Below are 23,280 nucleotides of genomic sequence, written 5' to 3' on the forward strand. Positions count from 1 at the left end.
TTTGTGAGTCGACAAACGTGCGTATTTCCTCTAAAGTACGTAATGCCACAATTCCAAAGCTATACAATATTACAGAGAGCAAGTTAATGATCTCACATTTTGGAAAATATTTGTCATGATGTACTTGTTGTTGACGAAATTGATGCTAATGTTGGGGTTTAGAACTAGCGCCAAATTGACTCCCATTCACTCCTTGAAGGAGAGCTCTCCTTGTGCCAAAAATGCCCAGAATGAACCGCGCGACCCATTGACGTAGCATGGGCAACACACACTATGGTAATTAATACGATTCCAATGGAGTTTCCCATCTCCTCAAAAGTTTCTCTGGTTGGAAATTGGTTTGACGTTGCTAGGCAATAGTCGAAAGAGGAAGTGTTTTGCAGTATCATCCGGGTGAATTGGTGGTCTCAGATAATTCAATATGGCAACGCACATGTCGAGGTGCAGAACTTGGGGCCGTGTTCAGAGGTAATGTTCATCTTAAAACAGTTGCATTTGTGATTGCACTGACTTTACTGAAATATGTATGTGCCTTTTCGTGGTCAGCTAGCTGGCCAAGTATAGCCTAGCTAGCATGCAAACAAGCTAACGTTAGTAACGTTGCTCGTCGTGGAGCTAAGGACAATCAAAGTCAAACAAAACAATGTTGTGGAAAGCTAGATATTTTTGTATCTATAGTTGTCTCAAACCGAATAGCGTTATTGACAGTAACGTAGTCTGGGAAGCCATTTAATTAGATGTTCAGTTGTCTTAAGGCTTGGGCGGGGTAGAAGCTGTTTAGAAGCCAATCAAAGCACGTTTTGGGCTCACTCGGTAGTTTTTACGCGATTTAAGTAGAATCCTGTAGAAAAATAATGTTAATTATAATTGATATTCCTAAAATATAAGTTAAATGATTTAGATTTTATTTTGTTTTTGTTGACATTTTACTGCATTGTTAGACGCTAGCTAGTAATATAAACATTTCGCTGCAGCCGCTATAACGTCCGCAAAACTGTGTACAAGACCAATTAACTTGCTGGTTCAAGTCTCGAGCCGACTAGGTGAGAAATCTGTCTATGCTCTTGACCAAGGCACTTAACCTTAATTGCTCATGTAAGTCGTTCTGAGTAAAAGCGTATGCAAAATAAAAAAGTTCAGTAGACATTTATAATTTCATCTCCTTGTGCCAATGCTTACAGTAGATGGCCAATACGAAAAAGTTAAAGCAACACATTTTTTGACAGGATAATCTAAACAAATCATCACCTCACTGGTGGTTCTACACAGTGACGGGTTGTCTTTCATTTGATCAAATCAGATGTTATTCGTCAAATGCATCGTAAACAACAACTAACAGTGAAATGCTTACTTACGGGCAATTCCCAACAATGCAGAGAAAGAAATTGGAGAAACATTAGAAAAGGAATAACACATAATTGCACAACGAGTAAGATAACCTGGCTATACAGGTACCAGTACCGAGTCGATGTGCAGGGGTATGAGGTATTTAAGGTAGATACAGTGCCTTCAGAAAGTATTCACATTTTACAAAGTACTCTTAATGTCAAAGTGGAATAAAAAATGTAAACATTTGCAAAGAATTTATGAAAAATAAAACATTATATATTGATTAGATAAGTATTCAACCCCCTGAGTAAATAGTGCCTTGCGAAAGTATTCGGCCCCCTTGAACTTTGCGACCTTTTGCCACATTTCAGGCTTCAAACATGAAGATATAAAACTGTATTTTTTTGTGAAGAATCAACAACAAGTGGGACACAATCATGAAGTGGAACGACATTTATTGGATATTTCAAACTTTTTTAACAAATCAAAAACTGAAAAATTGGGCGTGCAAAATTATTCAGCCCCTTTACTTTCAGTGCAGCAAACTCTCTCCAGAAGTTCAGTGAGGATCTCTGAATGATCCAATGTTGACCTAAATGACTAATGATGATAAATACAATCCACCTGTGTGTAATCAAGTCTCCGTATAAATGCACCTGCACTGTGATAGTCTCAGAGGTCCGTTAAAAGCGCAGAGTGCATCATGAAGAACAAGGAACACACCAGGCAGGTCCGAGATACTGTTGTGAAGAAGTTTAAAGCCGGATTTGGATACAAAAAGATTTCCCAAGCTTTAAACATCCCAAGGAGCACTGTGCAAGCGATAATATTGAAATGGAAGGAGTATCAGACCACTGCAAATCTACCAAGACCTGGCCGTCCCTCTAAACTTTCAGCTCATACAAGGAGAAGACTGATCAGAGATGCAGCCAAGAGGCCCATGATCAATCTGGATGAACTGCAGAGATCTACAGCTGAGGTGGGAGACTCTGTCCATAGGACAACAATCAGTCGTATATTGCACAAATCTGGCCTTTATGGAAGAGTGGCAAGAAGAAAGCCATTTCTTAAAGATATCCATAAAAAGTGTTGTTTAAAGTTTGCCACAAGCCACCTGGGAGACACACCAAACATGTGGAAGAAGGTGCTCTGGTCAGATGAAACCAAAATTGAACTTTTTGGCAACAATGCAAAACGTTATGTTTGGCGTAAAAGCAACACAGCTGAACACACCATCCCCACTGTCAAACATGGTGGTGGCAGCATCATGGTTTGGGCCTGCTTTTCTTCAGCAGGGACAGGGAAGATGGTTAAAATTGATGGGAAGATGGATGGAGCCAAATACAGGACCATTCTGGAAGAAAACCTGATGGAGTCTGCAAAAGACCTGAGACTGGGATGGAGATTTGTCTTCCAACAAGACAATGATCCAAAACATAAAGCAAAATCTACAATGGAATGGTTCAAAAATAAACATATCCAGGTGTTAGAATGGCCAAGTCAAAGTCCAGACCTGATTCCAATCGAGAATCTGTGGAAAGAACTGAAAAATGCTGTTCACAAATGCTCTCCATCCAACCTCACTGAGCTCGAGCTGTTTTGCAAGGAGGAATGGGAAAAAATGTCAGTCTCTCGATGTGCAAAACTGATAGAGACATACCCCATGCGACTTACAGCTGTAATCGCAGCAAAAGGTGGCGCTACAAAGTATTAACTTAAGGGGGCTGAATAATTTTGCACGCCCAATTTTTCAGTTTTTGATTTGTTAAAAAAGTTTGAAATATCCAATAAATGTCGTTCCACTTCATGATTGTGTCCCACTTGTTGTTGATTCTTCACAAAAAATACAGTTGTATATCTTTATGTTTGAAGCCTGAAATGTGGCAAAAGGTCACAAAGTTCAAGGGGGCCGAATACTTTCGCAAGGCACTGTACATGTTAGAATTACCTTTGTCAGTGATTACAGCTGAGTCTTTCTGTGTAAGTCTCTAAGAGCTTTCCACACCTGGATTGTGCAACATTTATTCTTAAAACAATTCTTCAAGTTCTGTCAAATTGGTTGTTGTCCTGGCACAACACTGCCAGGTCTCTCACCTCCTCCCTATAGGCTGTCTCATCGTGTTCGGTGATCAGGCCTACCACTGTTGTGTGGTCAGCAAACTTAATGATGATGTTGGAGTCGTACGCAGCCACGCAGTCGTGGGTGAACAGGGAGTACAGGAGGGGACTAAGCACACCCTTGAGTGGCCCCTGTGTTGAGAGTCAACATGGTAGATGTGTTGAAGTCCAGGATCCAGTTACGGCGGGAGTGATGGCATGACTGTCAAATCCGTGAATGTGTTTGTGGCCAGTGACTTTTATTTTTTTTATTTCACCTTTATTTAACCAGGTAGGCCAGTTGAGAACAAGTTCTCATTTACAACTGCGACCTGGTCAAGATAGAGCAAAGCAGTGCGACACAAACAACAACACAGAGTTACACATGGAATAAACAGACAGCCAATAACACAATAGAAAAAATCCATATACAGTGTGTGCAAATGAGGTAAGATTAGGGAGGTAAGGCAATAAATAGGCCGTAATGGCGAAGTAATTACAATTTAGCAAGTAACACTGGAGTGATAGATGTGCAGAAGATGAATGTGCAAGTCCAGATACTGGGTTGCAAGGGAGCAAAAAAAGTAATATATATATATATATATATAACAATATGGGGATGGGCTTTGTACAGGTGCAATTATCTGTGAGCTGCTCTGACCTCTGATGCTTAAAGTTAGTGAGGGAGATATGAGTCTCCATCTTCAGTGATTCTTGCAATTCGTTCCAGTCATTGGCACCAGATAACTGGAAGGAAATGCGGCCAAAGGAGGAATTGGCTTTGGGGGTGACCAGTGAAATATACCTGCTGGAGCGAGAGCTATGGGTGGGTGCTGCTATTATAAATAGAGCACCTCGATTTTTTTCCTTGCCATTGAGTTTGAAAATGATTAACTGCGTTCTAAGTCCTGCGATGGACAGGCGCGTATGATTAAATCAACAGTACCAAACCAAAGATCTTTGGAAACCCTGCTCTAGACTAAAGCCTCCATGGTCTGACCAGTAGCCTGAATGTTCAACGTCCCAAATGTTAGCGTACACAGACACTGGCAACTTGGATTTCTGGACAAGCACACTTTGGCATCATCAGTGGTTAGCATCTGGTGCTAGCTTTATCATGTGAGTAGGTGAATCTGGTACTCATTTGTGAGTGTTCAGTTCACCTGTCAAGATATGCTGCTGTTATTTGCAGCAATCCATAAACTAACCCACGTTTTTGCATTTACAGGTTTGGAATTGCAGCGTATAGAAAGTGCAGCAGTGGCAGTGGATATCCCAATATCTCACTCTCTGCACCGTTACCAGGGATCCCAAAACCAGTGTTTGCAGCAGTGGACAGCCATGAACAATGCGAGACCAAAATCACTACTTTGGAAAATGGCCTTAAAGTAGCATCTCAAAACAAGTTTGGTCAGTTCTGCACAGTTGGAAGTAAGTTGCTACAGATATTGAATAGAGCTGATCTTTCTTTATCATTCTATTTCAGACCGTCTCTTGCCGCATAATCAATAGTATGCGGCATATTAATAGTATGACTGAATATTGATTTTATTTCTCTCTCCTTCCAGTTTTAGTAAATTCAGGCTCTAGACATGAGACAAAATACCCCAGTGGAATTGCACACTTTTTGGAGAAACTTGCCTTTTCTGTAAGTCTTACCTGTTTTGAGACGTCTTGCTAGTCAACAGACACCTTTGTACAAAATATGTTCCACTGTTTTTTTTCCTCTCACTATGTTGTCATTTTGTAGCACAAGCAAATTGATTGCTATGTTTTTGTTCATGGCAAATGATAACACCTTCTGCATCTTCAGTCCACAGCCCAGTATGGCAGTAAAGATGAAATTCTTCTCACACTTGAAAAACATGGAGGGATCTGTGACTGCCAAACATCCAGGTATGAATATTTTATTTGGCTTTAATATCCAGGCACAGTATGTTTTCACTGTGAATGATGGAAAGGTCTAGTGTAGGGTTGCTAAGGGTCGGAAACTTTCCGGTAAATTTTCCATGGGAAGTTAAGCCTGGGAATTTGGGTAATTTTGCTTAAAATCATCAAAAATTAGCTTATAACAGTGAATTGTTTTGTGGAATACACATAAGGTATTGTGGCATATTTTGGTTAAACTCCCCAATTCAATGGATTTGCAACCCTCTGCATGCACAGTGCATTCTTCCATCACATGTACAGCTGATTGTCAAGATCTTGCACACTAATGAGATCCTATTGAGCCCACACTACTACACTGTTTGAGCCAAGGACTACATGCTTTCTGGTAAGTTTTGATTACAATACTGGGTGAATATATTTTATATGACATACCTGATTTTTTTTGTTAACTGGTAAATTGTAGCCTACAACAAAGTGTTTAAATCATTTCTAACTTGTTAAACATTTCTGCTCGTTAGTTTTTGCTACCATGTGGGTTTTAGCTTGCTTGAGCCTGCTGAGTGTTAATTCGCTCAGTTGTGCGCTCTCACAACAAGCAACCTCTGACAAAAGTCCCTCTACTTCTATTCAATGTGAAAATGATTAATCAGACACCTGATCGATAGCAACAGCTCATGGTCCTCCTGGAATCAGACGTTTTTTTTACTCAATGGAGGAACATAGTCAGACAAATGCTGATGAATGTCTTGCTCGAGCTTTGTATGCAACTGGTTCACCTCTGATGCTCACAGGCAATGTGTATTGGAAGAGATTTCTGAATGTTCTTCGCCCAGCATACACCCCTCCAACCAGACATGCTTTAACTACTAATTTGCTGGATGCAGAGTTCAACCGAGTACAAGTTAAGGTCAAGCAAATCATAGAGAAAGCAGACTGTATTGCAATCATCTCTGATGGGTGGTCGAATGTTTGTGGCCAAGGAATAATTAACTACATCATCTCCACCCCTCAACCAGTATTCTACAAGAGCACAGACACAAGGGACAACAGACACACCGGCCTCTACATTGCAGATGAGCTGAAGGCAGTCATCAATGACCTTGGACCACAGAAGATATTTGCACTGGTGACAGACAATGCTGCGTACACGAAGGCTGCTTGGTCTAAAGTGGATTAGTCCTACCCTCACATCACACCCATTGGCTATGCTGCTCATGCATTGAATCTGCTCCTCAAGGACATCATGGCACTGAAAAAGATGGATACACTCTACTAGAGAGCCAAGGAAATGGTTAGGTATGTGAAGGGTCATCAAGTAATAGCAGCAATCTACCTCACCAAGCAAAGTGAGAAGAATAAGAGCACCACATTGAAGCTGCCCAGCAACACCCGTTGGGGTGGTGTTGTCATCATGTTTGACAGTCCTGGAGGGGAAGGAGTCTCCAAGAAATGGTCATATCACAGTCTGCCGATTATGGACAGCCCCATCAAGAGGATCCTCCTGGATGAAATATTTTGGGAGAGAGTGGTAAGCAGCCTGAAACTCCTGAAACCTATAGCACTAGCCATTGCAAGGATTGAGGGAGACAATGCCATCCTGTCTGTGTTCAGGCTCTGCTTGCAGATGTAAGAGAAGAAATCCATACTGCCCTGCCCACTTCACTGTTGCTCCAATCAGAGGACTGCAGTTCTGAAATACATCAAAAAGCGTGAAGACTTCTGCCTGAAGCCAATATACGCCGAAGCGTACATGTTGGACACCAAGTATGCTGGCAAGAGCATCCTGTCTGGTGCAAAAATCAACAAGGCCTATGGTGTCATCACTACCCTGTCTCGCCACTTTGGCCTGGATGAGGGCAAGGTTCTTGGCAGTCTGGCGAAGTACACTTCCAAGCAAGGGCTTTAGGATGGAGCTGCAATATGGCAGTCGTGCCGACATATCTCATCAGCCATCTGATGGAAGGGACTTTGTACCTGTGGCTCTTTCCCCTGTTGCCTCCATCCTCCAAATCCCACCAACATCAGCTGCCTCAGAGCGCAACTGGTCCTTGTTTGGGAACACACACACCAAAGCACACAACAGGCTGACCAATACAAGGGTTGAAAAATTGGTGGCATCCGGTTAAATTTGAGGCTTTTTTAGTCTAACAAAGAGCCATCCTCAAGAAGGTTGATAAGTGACAGTGAAGATGAGGCCTCAGAGTCTGATGTTCAAGGAGTTGGACATTGAGGATGTCCAGGGAGAAGACATGGAAGCCTGAGAGGAAGACAATCAAAGCTTTAGCTTCTAGACTATCATTTTACAGATTTTTGGGAGATGCGATAGATCATTGGGGATCATTCAATATTCCCTTTTGTTGTTCATTGAAGTCATCCCATGTGAAGAGTCAACTCATTTAATTAAAGTTCAATTCGTAGCTAAATAGTTTTTTTTATTTCTATTGGAACGATTTAATAATTTGCAATTGTCTACTTATGATAAGGTAAAAGGTTTATGTTTCTGTCTCCATATGATATGGTAAATATATCCAATGCAAAAAACATCTACATTTAAATGGTATTAATATGAATTTACTTATTTCCATGAATTTACATATTCCCATTAATTCCCACGGAAAGTTTCCGCCTCTGAATATTCCCAAAATATTCCCAAAATGTGCAACCCTAGTGTAGTCATGGTACTCTTTATCCCTTTTGATGTTGTAGATACAGTATGTAGTTGGCATGTACAGTGCATTCGGAAAGTATTCAGACCCCTTTACTTTCTCCACATTTTGTTACGTTATAGCCTTATTCTAAAATGTATAAACAAAAAAATCCCTCAATCTACACACAATACTCATCATGACAAAGCAAAATGTTTTTTTTATAGCAAAAGTATTAAAAATAAAAAACTATCACATTGACATAAATATTCAGACCTTTTACTCAGTACTTTGTTGAGGCACCTTTGGCAGCAACTACAGCCTTGAGTCTTCTTGGCACACCTGTATTTGGGGAGTTTCTCCCATTCTTCTCATCAGATTCTCTCAAGCTCTGTCAGGTTGGATGAGGAGCATTGCTGCACAGCTATTTTCAGGTCTCTCCAGAGATGTTCGATCGGGTTCAAGTCCGGTCTCTGGCTGGGCCACTCGAGGACATTCAGAGACTTGTCCTGAAGCCACTCCTGCGTTGTCTGTGTGCTTCGGGTCGTTGTCCTGTTGGAAGGTGAACCTTTGTGCCAGTCTGAGGTCCTGAGCGCTCTGAAGCAGGTTTTCATCAAGGATCTCTCTGTACTTTGCTCCGTTCATCTTTGCCTCCATCTTGACTAGTCTCCCAGTCCCTGCCACTGAAAAACATCCCCAAAGCATGATACTGTCACCAACGTGCTTCACCGTAGGGATGGTGCCAGGTTTCCTCCAGATGTGACGCTTGACATTCAGGCCAAAGAGTTCAAACTTGGTTTCATCAGACCAGAGAATCTTGTTTCTCATGGTCTAAGAATCCTTTAAGTGCCTTTTGGCAAACTCCATGTGGGCTGTCGTGTGCCTTTTACTAAGGAGTGGCTGGCCACTCTACCATAAAGGCCTGATTTGTGGAGTGCTGCAGAGATTGTTGTCCTTCTGGGAGGTTCTCCCATCTCCACAGAGGAACTCTAGAGCACTGTCAGAGTGACCATCGGGTTCTTGGTCACCTCCCTGACCAAGGTCCTTCTCCCCCGATTGCTCAGTTTGGCTGGGCGGCCAGCTCTTGGTGGTTCCAAACTTCTTCCATTTAAGAATGAGGCCACTGTGTTCTTGGGGACCTTCAATGCTGCAGAATTGTTTTGGTATCTTTCCCCATATCTGTGCCTTGGCACAATCCTTTCTCGGAGCTCTACGGACAATTCTTTCGACCTCATAGCTTGGTTTTTGCTCTGACATGCACTGTCAACTGTGAGACCTTATATAGACAGGTGTGTGCCTTTCCAAATCATGTCCAATCAATTGAATATACCACAGGTGGACTCCAAGTTTTAGTAGCATCTCAAGGATGATCAATGGAAACCGGATGCACCGGACCTCAATTTTGAGTCTCATAGCAAAGGGTCTGAATACTTATTTAAATAAGGTATTTCTGTTTTTTTATTTGTAATAAATTTGCAAAGATGTCTAGACCTGTTTTCACTTCGTCATTATGGGATATTGTGTGTGTACATTGCTGATAAAGAAATTCATATTTAGTACATTTTAAAATAAGGGCGTAGCATATCAAAATGTGGAAAAAGTCAAGGGGTCTGAATACTTTCTGAAGGTACTGTATAAATGATCTCAGTACTGCTTTGTGGAATGGGATGAAGATATTCAGTCAGTTTGTAGGATGCCTAAGGTTTCTATTCACAGAGACACAACCATGTATGCAGTCTCTGCCGAGGTGAAGGGACTGGACACGGTAGTCAGCCTGCTCTCTGACGCTGTATTGCAGCCACGCCTACTAGGTGAGTCAACACTGAGTGACCGATCTGTCATGTTTAATGATGCTTCCCTTAATGACGAGAGAAAATGTTGACTTAATTGAGTTGTCTACAAAGTAACAGACTGGTAAATGTTTTTGTGGGAGTATATTTTCATCAAGGATGGCTCTGCTTTGGGTTACTAGATGAGGAGATTGAGATGACTAGGATGGCTGTGCGCTTTGAGCTGGAGGATCTGAGCATGAGGCCTGACCCTGAACCTTTACTGACACAGATGATCCATGCAGTGAGTCATGTGACTGGTTGATCCACTCTTTAAGTGACAGAAAATTACAACACTCTTGAGCTGCATGAAATCTATTGTTGCACTGTTTGTAATTGACTTTGGCCCACCTCTCTGCAGTGTGCATAGATAATCAATTGCGCCATTTGTTGACACATTTCTATGGCGATACATAATATTTCACAACACTTACTCTGTGAACAAGGCAGCATATCGGGGGAACACCGTTGGGTTGCCTCGCTTCTGCCCAGTAGAGAGCGTGGAGAAGATCGACAAGAAGCTGCTACACATGTACCTGCAGAGCTATTACTGCCCAGAGCGTATGGTGCTAGCTGGAGTGGGCATCGAACATGAACAGCTGGTGGCCTGTGCCAGGAAATATCTGCTAAATGTAAAGCCAGTATGGGGTGCCAGTACGCCTACCAATGTCGACCTGTCTGTGGCACAGTATACTGGTGGAATCGTAAGGGTAAGTATTTTTCCCTTTGCTTGCCTTTTCCTTTTAAAAATATTTTCTTTACTAATTCAGAATGTAAACCTTTTGTTTTTGATCTTCTCAGATGGATAAGGACATGTCAGATGTGAGCCTTGGCCCCACCCCCATCCCTGAGCTCACACACATCATGATTGGCCTGGAGAGCTGCTCCTTCCTGGTGGGTACCCACTTTGATTGGTTGATGTGGAAGATCTCCTGCCAACTTGGTTGAACTGTTTCTATGCTATCCTGTAGCTGGATGTTCTATGTATAATATATGCATGTTTTGTGTTACAGGAGGATGACTTTATCCCCTTTGCCGTCCTCAATATGATGATGGGTGGAGGTGGGTCCTTCTCAGCGGGGGGTCCTGGGAAAGGCATGTTCACTAGACTTTACCTGAATGTGCTCAACAGGTAAGCATGATGCAACATTCACAATTCTAATTAAAGTACTTAAGATTGTATTATTTTGTGGATTCTGTTTATTATTATTTTTTCTACAGGCATCATTGGATGTACAATGCCACCTCATACCATCACAGTTATGAGGACACTGGCCTGCTGTGTATCCATGCCAGCGCAGACCCTAGACAGGTAGGGACAGGGGATTTGGGAGAGCCATGCAAAGGCAGGACTTTACACGGTAGATGAAGGGCTAAAACAAAGCTGCCATATGCTTAGAGAATAACATCAGGAGAACTATTCAAAATAAAAACAATATTTTACTTTGTATGCGTGTTCTCTGAAGTTGTGAAAGTGCTGCTGTCATTCCAAAGTTGTTGATTGCAACATCTTGCTTTATTAAGGTTCGGGAAATGGTGGAGATTTTAACCAGAGAGTTCATTCAGATGGCTGGGACAGCAGGAGAGGTAAGGCTGGCCATTAGCCTGTGAGGGGAAATTGACACAAAAGCAACAAAGCTTTCTGAACTTTAAACTCTTTCTTGAGACTTCAAAACTTTGCATCTCTCTTTCCGTACTCAGATGGAGTTGGAGAGAGCGAAAACGCAGCTCAAGTCCATGCTGATGATGAACCTGGAGTCGCGGCCGGTTATCTTTGAGGATGTCGGCCGACAGGTTCTAGCCACAGGGAAGAGGAAGCTGCCACACGAGCTGTGTGACCTCATCAGTGAGTACTAGTACCCTCGATCATAATAGCGGATATTGATATCAGCAAGCCCAGAATGAAACATTTGTCAACAAAAATCTTCAGGGAGTAGGCTAATCATAACTGACGTGACAAATCAGTACTTCTGAATGCTGACTTTTCACTCTGTCCAGGTAACGTTACAGCGAGTGACATCAAGCGGGTCACAACAAAGATGCTGTGCAGCAAGCCAGCAGTAGCAGCCCTAGGAGACCTGACAGAGATGCCCTCCTATGAGCACATCCAAGCTGCCCTGTCCAGCAAGGATGGACACCTGCCTCGCATGTACCGCCTCTTCCGATAGACCCCCTCGTGTTTGTTTACCCAGGCATCACTGTATAAACTGGACACTGGCCTATACTAGTGGTCTGGCAATAGAGCTGTGCTAAGCTCTGGGAGAGGACTAATGTTTGGACCTCAACCGCAAAAGAAAAGTGCTGAGAGAGTGGTGATTTTAACTACATTTTATTCAGTCAGGAACAGTTACATTTTATTGCCAGAGGAAGTTTCATTTCCTGTTCAGTATCTTACCAGACCCACGTTGGCTGGGACGGTTGGCATGCTTTTGGGTTTAATTCCATGTATGTTTGAATGAGTGTGGGTGAATATGGCTTGAGTGCTGCATTGCTTGAGTGCTGCAGGGTGACCTACAAATGACCTTAATCTAATAAGGGGTTGTGATTCTGTTCTCTAGCCTTTAGGATAGCAAACAGGCCTTGCAATGTCCTACACCATTTTCACAGTTGATACAGGTACTTCCTTCAATGTTACATACACTTTTATCAGATTTCACAGGCTGAAGTCTCACCTAAGGCCTTGTCATCTTCAGCAGTGGGTGACTGAAATCTGTGAGACACTCTTCCGACTAACTGCTAGCACTTCTGTCAATGTCCCTTCTCATACACATAGTTGTTGGTCACCTCTACCGCACAGGAGATAATAAAATAATAAAATAACATTGGGCAATGCTTGGATTGGTGTCACCAATCATGAGACTGTTGTTTCTTGTAGATAGATACACATTGATCTCCACTTAACCAGACTGAAATAAGATACTGTGTTGTGTAGTTCGTTTTAGTATTCTCAGTGTTCTGCCTACGCTCCATTCTGTCATTCAACCCATTCCAACACAGTTTTGACCTCTGTATGTAAGTAGTACTGTATGTGTGTGTGCTGATATCCTCTCAGGTGCCAGAAAATCTTAACATTTGTTTCTCTGTTGCAAAACTATATTGCTAAATTGTAATAATGTATCCACAGCTTTTTCACTATTTGTGTTTCATTAAGACACTTCATATCAGAATACTGCCACTATTTTATTTCAAACCAAGATATCTCTGGGTCCTGGAGAGAAAGTGAACCTATTGAATGTGAAGATCCATATGTGTATCTATATTCAGGCCAATTTGTTTCCGGTAAATAAATGTTAATATTGCCATAAAATATTTAAGTCTTATGTCTGGACTGCCAAAGATTTAAGTTCTGAAGTTGATACGCTGTCTTTGAGGGATATTCAATGTCCACTTCAAATCAAATGTTATTGGTCACATACAAGTGTTTAGCAGATGTTACTGCGGGTGGTGCGAAATGCTTGTGCTTCTAGCTCTGACAGTGAAGTAACATCTACCAGTTTCACAACATATACCCCAAATACACTTAAATCTAAGTAAGGAATGGATTAAGAACATATATATGCGTATGTCCGAGCGGTATTGGACTAACATATAGTGGCATAGTATAGAGGTCGACCGATTAATCGGAATGGCCCGTTTTCAAGTTTTCATATCAATCGGTAATCAGCATTTTTGGACACTGATCATGGCCGATTACATTGCACTCCAGGAGGAGACTGCGTGGCAGGCTGACTACCTGTTATGAGAGTGTAGCAAGGACTATCTTATAAAATAAACAATCAATCTTAACAATCACTAGTTAACTACACATGGTTGATGATATTAGTAGTTTATCTAGCATGTCCTGATTTCATATAATCGATGCGGTGCCTGTTAATTTATCATTGACTCATAGCCTACTTTGCCAAACGGGTGATTTAACAAGCGCATTCGTGAAAAAAGCACCGTCGTTGCACCAATGTGTACCTAACCATAAACATCAACGCCTTTCTTAAAATCAATACACAAGTATATATTTTTAAACCTACATATTTAGGTAATATTGCCTGCTAACATGGATTTCTTTTAACTAGGGAAATTGTCACTTCTCTTGCGTTCTGTGCAACAGAGTCAGGGTTTGTGCCGCCTGGCTCGTTGCAACTTCGCCATACCGGGGATGATTTAACAAAAGCGGGGAAAAAAAACAATCGTTGCACGAATGTACCTAACCATAAACATCAATGCCTTTCTTAAAATCAATACACAGAAGTATATATTTTTAAACCTGCATATTTAGTTAAAAGAAATCTAGGTTGGCAGGCAATATTAAACTAGGGAAATTGTGTAATTTCTCTTGCGTTCATTGCACGCAGAGTCAGGGTATATGCAACAGTTTGGGCCGCCTGGCTCGTTGCGAACTAATTTGCCAGAATGTTATGCAATTATGACATAACATTGAAGGTTGTGCAATGTAACAGGAATATTTAGACTTAGATAAAATGCTGGATACGGAACATTATTAAAGTGGCTAGTGATCCATTTCTAAAAGTGACCAGTGATTCCTAATCTATGTCTATAGGTAGCCGCCTCTAATGTGCTAGTGATGGCTGTTTAACAGTCTGACAGCCTTGAGATAGAAGCTGTTTTTCAGTCTCTCGGTCCCAGCTTTGATGCACCTGTACTGACCTCGCATTCTGGATGATAGCGGGGTGAACAGGCAGTGGCTTGGGTGGTTGATGTCCTTGATGATCTTTCTGGCCTTCCTATGGCATCGGGTGCTGTAGGTGTCCAGAATGGCAGGAAGTTTCCCCTCTGTAATGCGTTGGGCAGACCGCACCACCCTCTGGAGAGCTTTGCCGTTGTTGGCAGTGCTTCACCACACTGTCTGTGTGGGTGGACCATTTCAGTTTGTCAGTGATGTGTACACCGAGAAACTTGAAGCTTTCCACCTTCTCCACTGCGGTCCCGTCGATGTGGATAGTGGGGTGTTCCCTCTGCTGTTTCCTGAAGTCCACAATCATCTCCTCAGTTTTGTTGACGTTGAGTGAGAGGTTATTTTCCTGGCACCACACTCCCAGAGCCCTCACCTCCTCCCTGTAGGCTGTCTCATCATTGTTGGTAATCAAGCCTACTACTGTTGTGTCGTCTGCAAACTTGATGATTGAGTTGGAGGCATGCTTGGCCACGCATTCATGGGTCAACAGGGAGTACAGGAGGGGGCCGAGCACGCACCCTTGTGGGGCCCCAGTGTTGAGGATCAGCGAAGAGGTGTTGTTTCAGATGACAAAGGCTACATTTTTTTAAAAATAAAACAAACCAATAACAAATATACCAAACATTTTTTTTATGTGATGTTACATCACAAAGCATGTGTTATAAAAGATGCACAGATATGGAGTCCTGAGGAAATCACAAACAAGATCACAGGCACTTGCTATGAGCACGTAATGACAACTCATGATTCACCATTACACCAGAACCATTGATCTTCATGCAAGAACAAAATGAATTATCTTCCCTTCGTTAGCACAATACAGTACGGAAAGTCATTTTTGAATAAGTTACATGACAGTGTATTTCATTTAGTCAAGACAGGTGACATTAAGGCAAGGAACCAGAGTACGGTCTAACAAACCCCTCCAACACGATCAACATCACCATTGCAAAAGATGATTCTGTATCTATTTTGTGAGATATTATACAATATGTAAATAAGTTCAATATTTGGAAGATATTATTCAATGCCAGAAAATACCATGTATTAAGTTATTTCAATAAGTACCGTACTTGTAGGGAATGCATTTGCATCAAGCAACACCACAATAACTGACATTTCCTATAAAGTTGATACGAATAACAAGCCAATTTCTGTGAAATCACATGGGTTCGTTTTTTCTTTGAGTAAATCCATGAAAAACACAAAAGTTTTGGAGTGAATTGGGCTTTGGTATAACAATCGAAAGTGATGTATACTATTAAACATCTGTAAGAGCTGTTTGTTGAAAATGCATTTACAAGGCCTTTGAATACTGTTACACCAAGTAAAAAAAGGTGACATTACATAGTCCACATCAACCTGGCTTGTTAAATAAAACAATTAGAATTTTTTTTTTAAAGTACAGTTTACATAAAGCATTATTCGCTTCAGCCAGCCAGCACACAGATGGAGATGTGACTGGCTGACTAAAAGGTCATCTTCAATGGCACGTTCCTCAGCTCAGTCTTGTTTGTGGAAGGGCTGTATAAATAGACCAGTTAACTGCTGAGTCTGCAGGCTGGTATCTGTCATTAATTCAAGGTCCCTACCCTCAAGAACAGCCCCACAGCTACAACCTCAGCCCCCCATAAACCATGAGTGACAGTTCCAACAGCTCTCAGTAGGGGGTGCTCACAGATCAGTTTCTGTGACTTCCATGACCCACATACAGACTGGGCTGGAAGTGGCAACCAAAGACCCTTTTGTCCCTCACGACTGGGTCAGAGTGATTCTGGAGGGAGGACCGGTCCAGTCAAGTCCGGTCCAGGTTCAGGAGATTGAGCAGATGGTGCTGCTGCCCTGGTTCTTTATGGCTTCGCTCTTCTTCAGCTCTCTGGTGATCCTCCTCCTGATGCCCTCCAGGTACAGACTCCTGTCAAACTGGCCTGCTCCCAGAGGAATACTGGGAAACACACCAGACAGAGAACAACAAATAAAAGTCAGGATTAACAAACTGTTCTAGTTAAACTCAGATTTTCATTGACTGCACTTTTGGACACCTATTACTACTCCTAATTGTACTATAGTGTACATGAGAGGAGTAAAACAGCTTGCTGCTGCAACAGCTGAGAGGAAGGGGTGGGACTTACTTGTCTCTCCCGGGACGCAGTTTGACCTGGAACATGGCGATGACAGGCCGGTGGTCTGACGTCTTTATCGTTGAACAGCTGGTGTACTTTATCACTTTGATGTCATCCACCTGCCTGTTCCTGAACAGTATTCTGTCCTATAGCACACAGAGGAACAGTGAAATATAAATAAATGTTATTTTGTGTGTTTAAAACAAACCATCATAAAAAAAAAGAGGCTTGCTTGAACGAATGGCACAGGGTATGACTGATGCTGACACTTACTGTGTATGAGGGAGTTCTCTGCTTGGAGGTGGTGTCGTACATGTCACAGCCGACATCATATTTGTAGGTGGGGAAGAACTGAATTGGTGCTTCTTGGAAGCCTTTAAAGATGGAACCTAGAACCGAGCATAATACATTTGTATTATATTTTGAAATATCTGTCACAGTGAGCGTGGTAACAATACATTTTGAGATATCATTCACAATCTAATACATGTAATATTTGCCTGTCCGGTTCTCTGTGTTAATATGGTTTTGTTCCATGTAGACATACCATCCTTCATTTCCTTGGAGAGTTGGTCATGGTGGAGCAGAGGGCCCATGTCCACACCCGGGTTCTGGTTTAGAATGGCCTCTACCCCCACACGATCTTTACTCAGACGGAAGTTAAAGTCCCCAAACCAGAAAACCTCATCAAACCGTGTTGTCACATCCGCTGAAAGATAATGAAACAGAAATGATAAGTACATTTACACTGGTGTTTTTATTCAGTACTTGTTGCATGAAGGAAATACCATCATTTCTCATCACACAATAAGCATGCTCTTCTAGATGTAACAGCAGTACTGCAATGAACAACTATTGTCTTTAGGAGTACTTACAGGATGTGGAGCGGTAAGGGTTGGTGTCTGGAAGACCATTAGGAAGAGCAAGTGCTTCAATGATTTTGTTGTAGTCCAGAATCCTCTCGTACACTTTGGAATCTCCAGCTAGAAAACAAGGACATGTATTAAATGACCTAGGGTGTATTCATTACGTCTTGCAATGGAAACCGTTTATATTTTAAAAACCAAACAGAAGTAAACAAAGCAAACAGAATGAAACTGGGAGGGACCTACCAGAATTTGTACAATAAAAACTTGTTTTAGTTGCAAAACATTTTCCATGTGGAGTAAACAGGTTCTGTTGCAAAACATTTTGCAACAGACTAAACATTGGCATAATGAATACACCCCTAGTTAGTATTGAGACTGTATCCAAAGGCTTTCCACTTCCTGTTTACATTCACGTCATGTATTGACATCACTTCATGAACAACAGATGTGTCACTCACAGGTAAAATGGGAGGTGATGAAGAGGAAGGAAGTGCCAAAGAAAGTGAAACCGATCCCCACAGCTCCTTTGGTTTTGATCTGAGACATGATGCGTGTTGTGACCGTGGCATGCTCCACTTCTGTTAGGAGATTTGATAATTACAGCGTATAGAGATGGACCAAATCACATAATGTACTGTACACAAAATATGCAGTAGGTAGCCAGAGATCACCTTATAACGTTGCCTCTCTTACAACATTTCAATAAGAGACAACATTCTGAGATTTGTTGATGGTAAAGGACTGATTAATTTTCTTCTGAAAATGTCAGGAGCCATTTGGGACAGACCTGAGCAGAACCAAATGAGGTCCCTCCTGACAAACACAGTGAGGTAGAGAACCCCGTGGGAGGCTGCGTAGAGCATGACGTAGTACGGCCCCAGAGTCTCCTGAAGACGGATCTCCCATTCCCTCCTGTGACACACACACACATCAGCATAGAGTACTGAAGACTTCATTGATATCATTTTTTTATGCACTAATACACAGTCATCTCATACCGGTCTGGACATCCCTCCTGGACTCCGATGATGTAAAAGTCTTGAGCAAATTCAGAGTCCGTCGGGAGCAACAGATCGTCTAGGTTGTTTGGAAGTCCCTGAAAAGGATACGGAAGCGGTCATTTTCCTTCATAACAGAATACCAGGACACACATTATCAAAGAGTGAGTGTAGAATGTGTAGAAACATATGTTCAGGCTCTAGGCCTAATGTTAAACAATAGGAGTGGCCCCACCTTTTCTCCCTGCATGTTCCATGTGGCTATGTAGATGCCAACTCTCCTCTCTGGGAAGTAGCGGTCCAGCTCCTCAGCCCCCAGCAGGGCACCACTACCCAGCACACTGCCCTCCAAAAAACTCCTGCAACACAATGAGGAAATTAACACTTAGGCTAATAACGGGAGGTATAGATCGTTTTTTCCTGTTTGGAAATATTATTGGCTACTTTGAACCAAACCCATTTAAAATGTCTGGTAGACTACATTATAAAATGTCAGTACCATGCACACACACACACAATTTAAAGAAGGCTGTGTATTATTGGCGCTGAATCACATTTCAAAACATAGGCTTCTTCCATAGCTGATAGCGCACTGAAACATTTCAGATAAATCCCCCGATTCCTTTAACAGCTCCTTGCTGAGGCATGACGCGTGTAGCGTACTGAGACCCATCTTTGCTCCCTGAATGGTGGCAAAAGCTACGCTGATTCACTTTACACTTTCCTCTGTCTGAATGAGCACTTACATAGCATAAGCCTCTGAGGCCTTCATTAAAGTATAGCTGACACCAGTGTTGCTAGAGCACACATCAATGCTAATGCTCTAACTGCAGATGTGCCATGGTAATAATTAGCCTTAGCCTACAGCATAGTCTTCTTGGTTACGATTCAAAGCTGATGGTGACTGTGAGACTGTTCACAGTAGGTCACAATAGCTCAAATGCCGGTCTGTATTTCATGCAGAATACAGGCATATTTAACTCAAGGCCCACATCAATTCTTATCATGGGATGTCATGTGCCACATCACAGGAAGTGCATTCAATGCAATGGAATATCACCGAAGCCTGGCTATCTTCATTTTAGAGGTGCATCAAACATTCAAAGGATACTATATACACTGTATTTAGATCCAGAATGTGTTGATCTAATACAGCATCAAAGCCATCAAGACTTCTAATAGCACTCTGATACCAGTATGAGTCAATGATCCAATACTGTTAGAGAAGGCTCCTGCAGTAGGTATCTGGTCAGTAATCTGGAGAGGATATCCTGAATGAAAGTATTGTGGAAATACCTGTTCCTGACGTCCCTGGGTCTGATGGGGTTCAACACGCTGAAGGTGGACTTCATGGAGTTGACAGAGATGTTGTCCGACACCATGTTATCCAGAAGCCGGCTGTCGCTCAGGTTCCTGTGCAGTTGCAGCCTCTCCTGCCCAGCCCTCCCAGGCACAATGCCATAATCCACGCAATCCCTGTCAATCCGATTAGCCGTCCTTAAGGATGCGGAAGCCAAGCTCTGCTCCAGAGCAGGAAATGGACCCGAGGGCTGTAAGGGAGAGAGGCGTACCTTGGAGGACCTCACCCGCTGCTCTGCAGGGTCACTGTGGTGGTCGTGGGGCCCCCGCTCGTACTCTGAAAAGCTCTGGCCCCTGGCTCTGAAGACGGGGGACCCTGATGGAGCCGATTGGGGTCCCACGACAGAGCCCTGTCCGTTCCTCAAGGTGGCAGCACCGCTCAAGGTGAACACACCTGTAACTGTTAAGTCCTCCTTTAGAGATTCTGTGGAGGAACCGGTCTCAGCTGGGTCGGTCAGACTCTCCTGGCTGTTCTTCAGTCTCCTGCTACTCACCTTCTCCTCCACTGAACCACTGTTCCCTCCCTTTGACAGTGCAGGGGGCTTTGGCAGCAGGGGTGGTCGGGGCTGGTAGGTACTGGTCTTGCTGCTTTGGTCTCGTACATCCTGAGTGATTTTCATGGTGTTGTTGAGGAGCTTTGTGGTTTTGTTGTCCTCTGTAGTGGGGTTCACCGGCCTATTGTCACCACTTACTTCTCCTGGATCCTTCCCACCAGGAGCTCCACCAGGTAACACTCCAACAACGGGCCGAGAGGGGCTGCTGTCCTCCCCATTCTCAGTCATCCTCATAGCAGGCTGCACCTTCTAGGTGCATGGGGACTCCATTTGATTAGAAGGAGATAATCTAGAAAACGATTACTTTAGCTACTATTATTGAGAAGTGATTGATAATATGTATAATTATGTTTGATTGCTCAATTCTATTCCTTAACTCATACTTCACATTAGCTCCATATGTTGCCCTGTTACTGATCTCACACAAGGTGTAACGTTAAGATAGGTATTACACCATTAGGCACGATTAATTTGATTAACTAACTAGTTAGCTAACGTTAGCTAGTAAACTGCACATATGGTTGACTCGGTAGTATCGGTAGCTAGCTAGCTAGCTAAATTACTGCCTGAAAGTGGCAGCTCTGTTGGCAGCTAGTTAACGTTAACTGGGTGCTAAACTTACTAGCTAGCTAAGCTAACGTTAGCTGATTACTTTTAAGGCTAGCTAACTAGATAGCTACATCATCGTTAACATGTTATGCTCCTAGTTATGGGTTCTGATAGCAGAGATAGCTAGCTAATGCTTACTATGCGTCCAATCTAGCTTTAGAAACGTAACTAATGTTAGCTGTGTGCTAGCTAATCTATGACAACAGAACGCTATTTAGCTAGGAACCTGGCAGTCTGGGAAAGACAAATGCATTAGGCATGACGCTTCATTTAATCAAATGATTATCGTCGTTAGATACCTGGGGGAAAGCAAAATCAAGTTTCGTCCATTGCAGGGTTGTGAGAATACATCGTTATTGAGGTAGCTGGCTAGCTATCTTTAGCTTAGCTGGTTAGCTCCGAACGCTAAGCAAACTTTCCACTTCCTTAGTAACGCTTGACAACAGTTTTTGTTACCTATAAAACACATGCTGCTTGCATTGTACTTGTAGCGCCCCCTACTACAAATGCAGTAGTGGTGGTTATGGTAATAATAAGGCTATTAACACCCGTTAGTTTAGTGAGCTATTATGGGGTGGTTTCAAGGTGTGGAGTTACAATAGTGGGTTAGAGTGAGTATAAGCCTTGGATTTTGAGAGCTTGTGATAAGCTCAACATGTTTTAGTTTGAACATTCTGAATACAAAACAGTGTGTGTAATGTATCCTCTATGTACCTCCCTACAGTATTAGTAAGGTATATCAACTGTGATGATTTACAAAATATACTTGTCTGTCTGTTTGACAAGAAACACACACACACACACACACACACACACACACACACACACACACACTTTTAACCAGAAGGTGTCATTATAGGGCTATGTAAGTGCATCAAGTGTGACTGCTTGAATCACAATAAAATATGAAATACATCTGATTCAACTCAATTATTGGCTTTTACATCTACAATATACACGTGATGCCTCACCATATGTCAACGAGGCTGTTTACTCAGAGTAAATACACATAACATTATCTGAGGTGTTTGATAACTGTTATGTTCCTGTGTTCACTCATGTTTAAGATGTTTACTAGCTCTCATTCAATGATGCTGCAGCACAGAAGTGTTCTCCAGTGAATTACAGTGCTTTATCTGTGGGTGGGCAATTTCTCTGATAGTGAGTCGAACCCTGGCAAAGAGCAGATGGAAGTTTCATGCAACTCTGCTCCTATTTGGTATCGTTACATTTCATGGTTCCCTCTCACAGCTGAAAGCGAGATGGCTAAGGTAGAGAGATTCTGAGAATCTTGACAATAATGGGTTCCATAATCTAGGACATCTGTGCACAGTAAACACTGTTCTTTCCATAGAAATCGTATTCAATTATTCTATGGTTCTTTCATCACTGTAAGATCAAAAATGCTGTTCTTTGACTACAGCTCAGCATTCAACACCACAGTACCCTCCAATCTCATCATTAAGCTTGAGACCCTGGGTCTCGGCCCCGCCCTGTGCAACTGGGTACTGGACTTCCTGACGGGCCGCCCCCAGGTGGTGAAGGTAGGAAACAATCATTCCTCTTCGCTGATCCTCAACACTTGGGCCCCACAAGGGTGCGTTCTCAGCCCTCTCCTGTACTCCCTGTTCACCCATGACTGCGTGGCCATGCACGCCTCCAACTCAATCATCAGGTTTGCAGACGACACTCCAGTGGTAGGCTTGATTACCAACAACAACGAGACAGCCTACAGGGAGGAGGTGAAGGCCCTCGGAGTGTGGTGTCAGGAAAATAACCTCTCACTCAATGTCAGCAAAACAAAAGAGATGATAATGGACTTCAGGAAACAGCAAAGGGAGCACCCCCCTATCCACATCGACGGGACAGCAGTGAAGGTGGAAAGTTAAGTTCTTCTGTGTACATATCACTGACAAAGTGAAATGGTCCACGCACACAGACAGCGTGGCGAAGAAGGTGCAGCAGCACCTCTTCAACTTCAGGAGGCTGAACAAATGTGGCTTGTCACTGAAAACCCTTGTCACTGAAAACCCAGGCAACTGCACTGCCCACAACCGCAGGGCTCTCCAGAGGGTGGTGCGGTCTGCACAACACATCACCGGGGGCAAACTACCTGCCCTGTAGGACACCTACAACACCCGATGTCACAGGAAGGCCAAAAAGATCATCAAGGACAATAACCACCCGAGCCACTACCTGTTCACCCCGCTTCCATCCAGAAGGTAAGGTCAGTACAGGTGCATCAGAGCTGGGACAGAGAGACTGAAAAACAGACTCTCATCAAGGCC

At 42.8% G+C, this 23,280-nt stretch overlaps 2 protein-coding genes across 4 annotated transcripts; one reads left to right on the forward strand and one right to left on the reverse strand.

The window, feature by feature from the left end:
- The first annotated feature begins 366 nt into the window (after positions 1 to 366).
- LOC139410775 (mitochondrial-processing peptidase subunit alpha-like) lies at positions 367 to 13,097 on the forward strand. The gene is made up of 13 exons (XM_071156265.1): positions 367 to 468; positions 4,655 to 4,857; positions 4,995 to 5,074; positions 5,240 to 5,322; positions 9,678 to 9,772; positions 9,934 to 10,034; positions 10,237 to 10,500; positions 10,592 to 10,684; positions 10,804 to 10,922; positions 11,012 to 11,102; positions 11,315 to 11,377; positions 11,492 to 11,636; positions 11,789 to 13,097. The coding sequence occupies exons 1-13, from the start codon at positions 422 to 424 to the stop codon at positions 11,956 to 11,958; spliced, it is 1,554 nt and encodes a 517-aa protein (XP_071012366.1). The 5' UTR covers positions 367 to 421; the 3' UTR covers positions 11,959 to 13,097.
- Positions 13,098 to 15,645: 2,548 nt separating this feature from the next.
- On the reverse strand, positions 15,646 to 21,423 carry LOC139410776 (phosphatidylinositol polyphosphate 5-phosphatase type IV-like). Of its 3 annotated transcripts, none has more exons than XM_071156268.1 (11): positions 21,292 to 21,423; positions 19,767 to 20,632; positions 18,706 to 18,829; positions 18,471 to 18,568; positions 18,260 to 18,384; positions 17,931 to 18,050; positions 17,479 to 17,586; positions 17,151 to 17,312; positions 16,877 to 16,992; positions 16,613 to 16,749; positions 15,646 to 16,425 (listed from the first exon to the last, which is right to left on the reverse strand). In XM_071156268.1, exons 2-11 carry the CDS (start codon positions 20,615 to 20,617, stop codon positions 16,293 to 16,295), a joined length of 1,974 nt encoding a protein of 657 aa, XP_071012369.1. In that variant the 5' UTR covers positions 20,618 to 20,632; positions 21,292 to 21,423; the 3' UTR covers positions 15,646 to 16,292. The 3 variants fall into 3 exon arrangements, with proteins under 3 accessions (XP_071012369.1, XP_071012368.1, XP_071012367.1); XM_071156267.1 differs by having other exon boundaries at positions 19,767 to 20,672; positions 21,292 to 21,420; XM_071156266.1 differs by lacking the exon at positions 21,292 to 21,423 and having other exon boundaries at positions 19,767 to 20,822.
- Between the last annotated feature and the right edge of the window lie 1,857 nt (positions 21,424 to 23,280).

This window comes from Oncorhynchus clarkii, chromosome 6, assembly GCF_045791955.1.
Source record: "Oncorhynchus clarkii lewisi isolate Uvic-CL-2024 chromosome 6, UVic_Ocla_1.0, whole genome shotgun sequence".
Classification (NCBI taxonomy): Eukaryota; Metazoa; Chordata; class Actinopteri; order Salmoniformes; family Salmonidae; genus Oncorhynchus; species Oncorhynchus clarkii.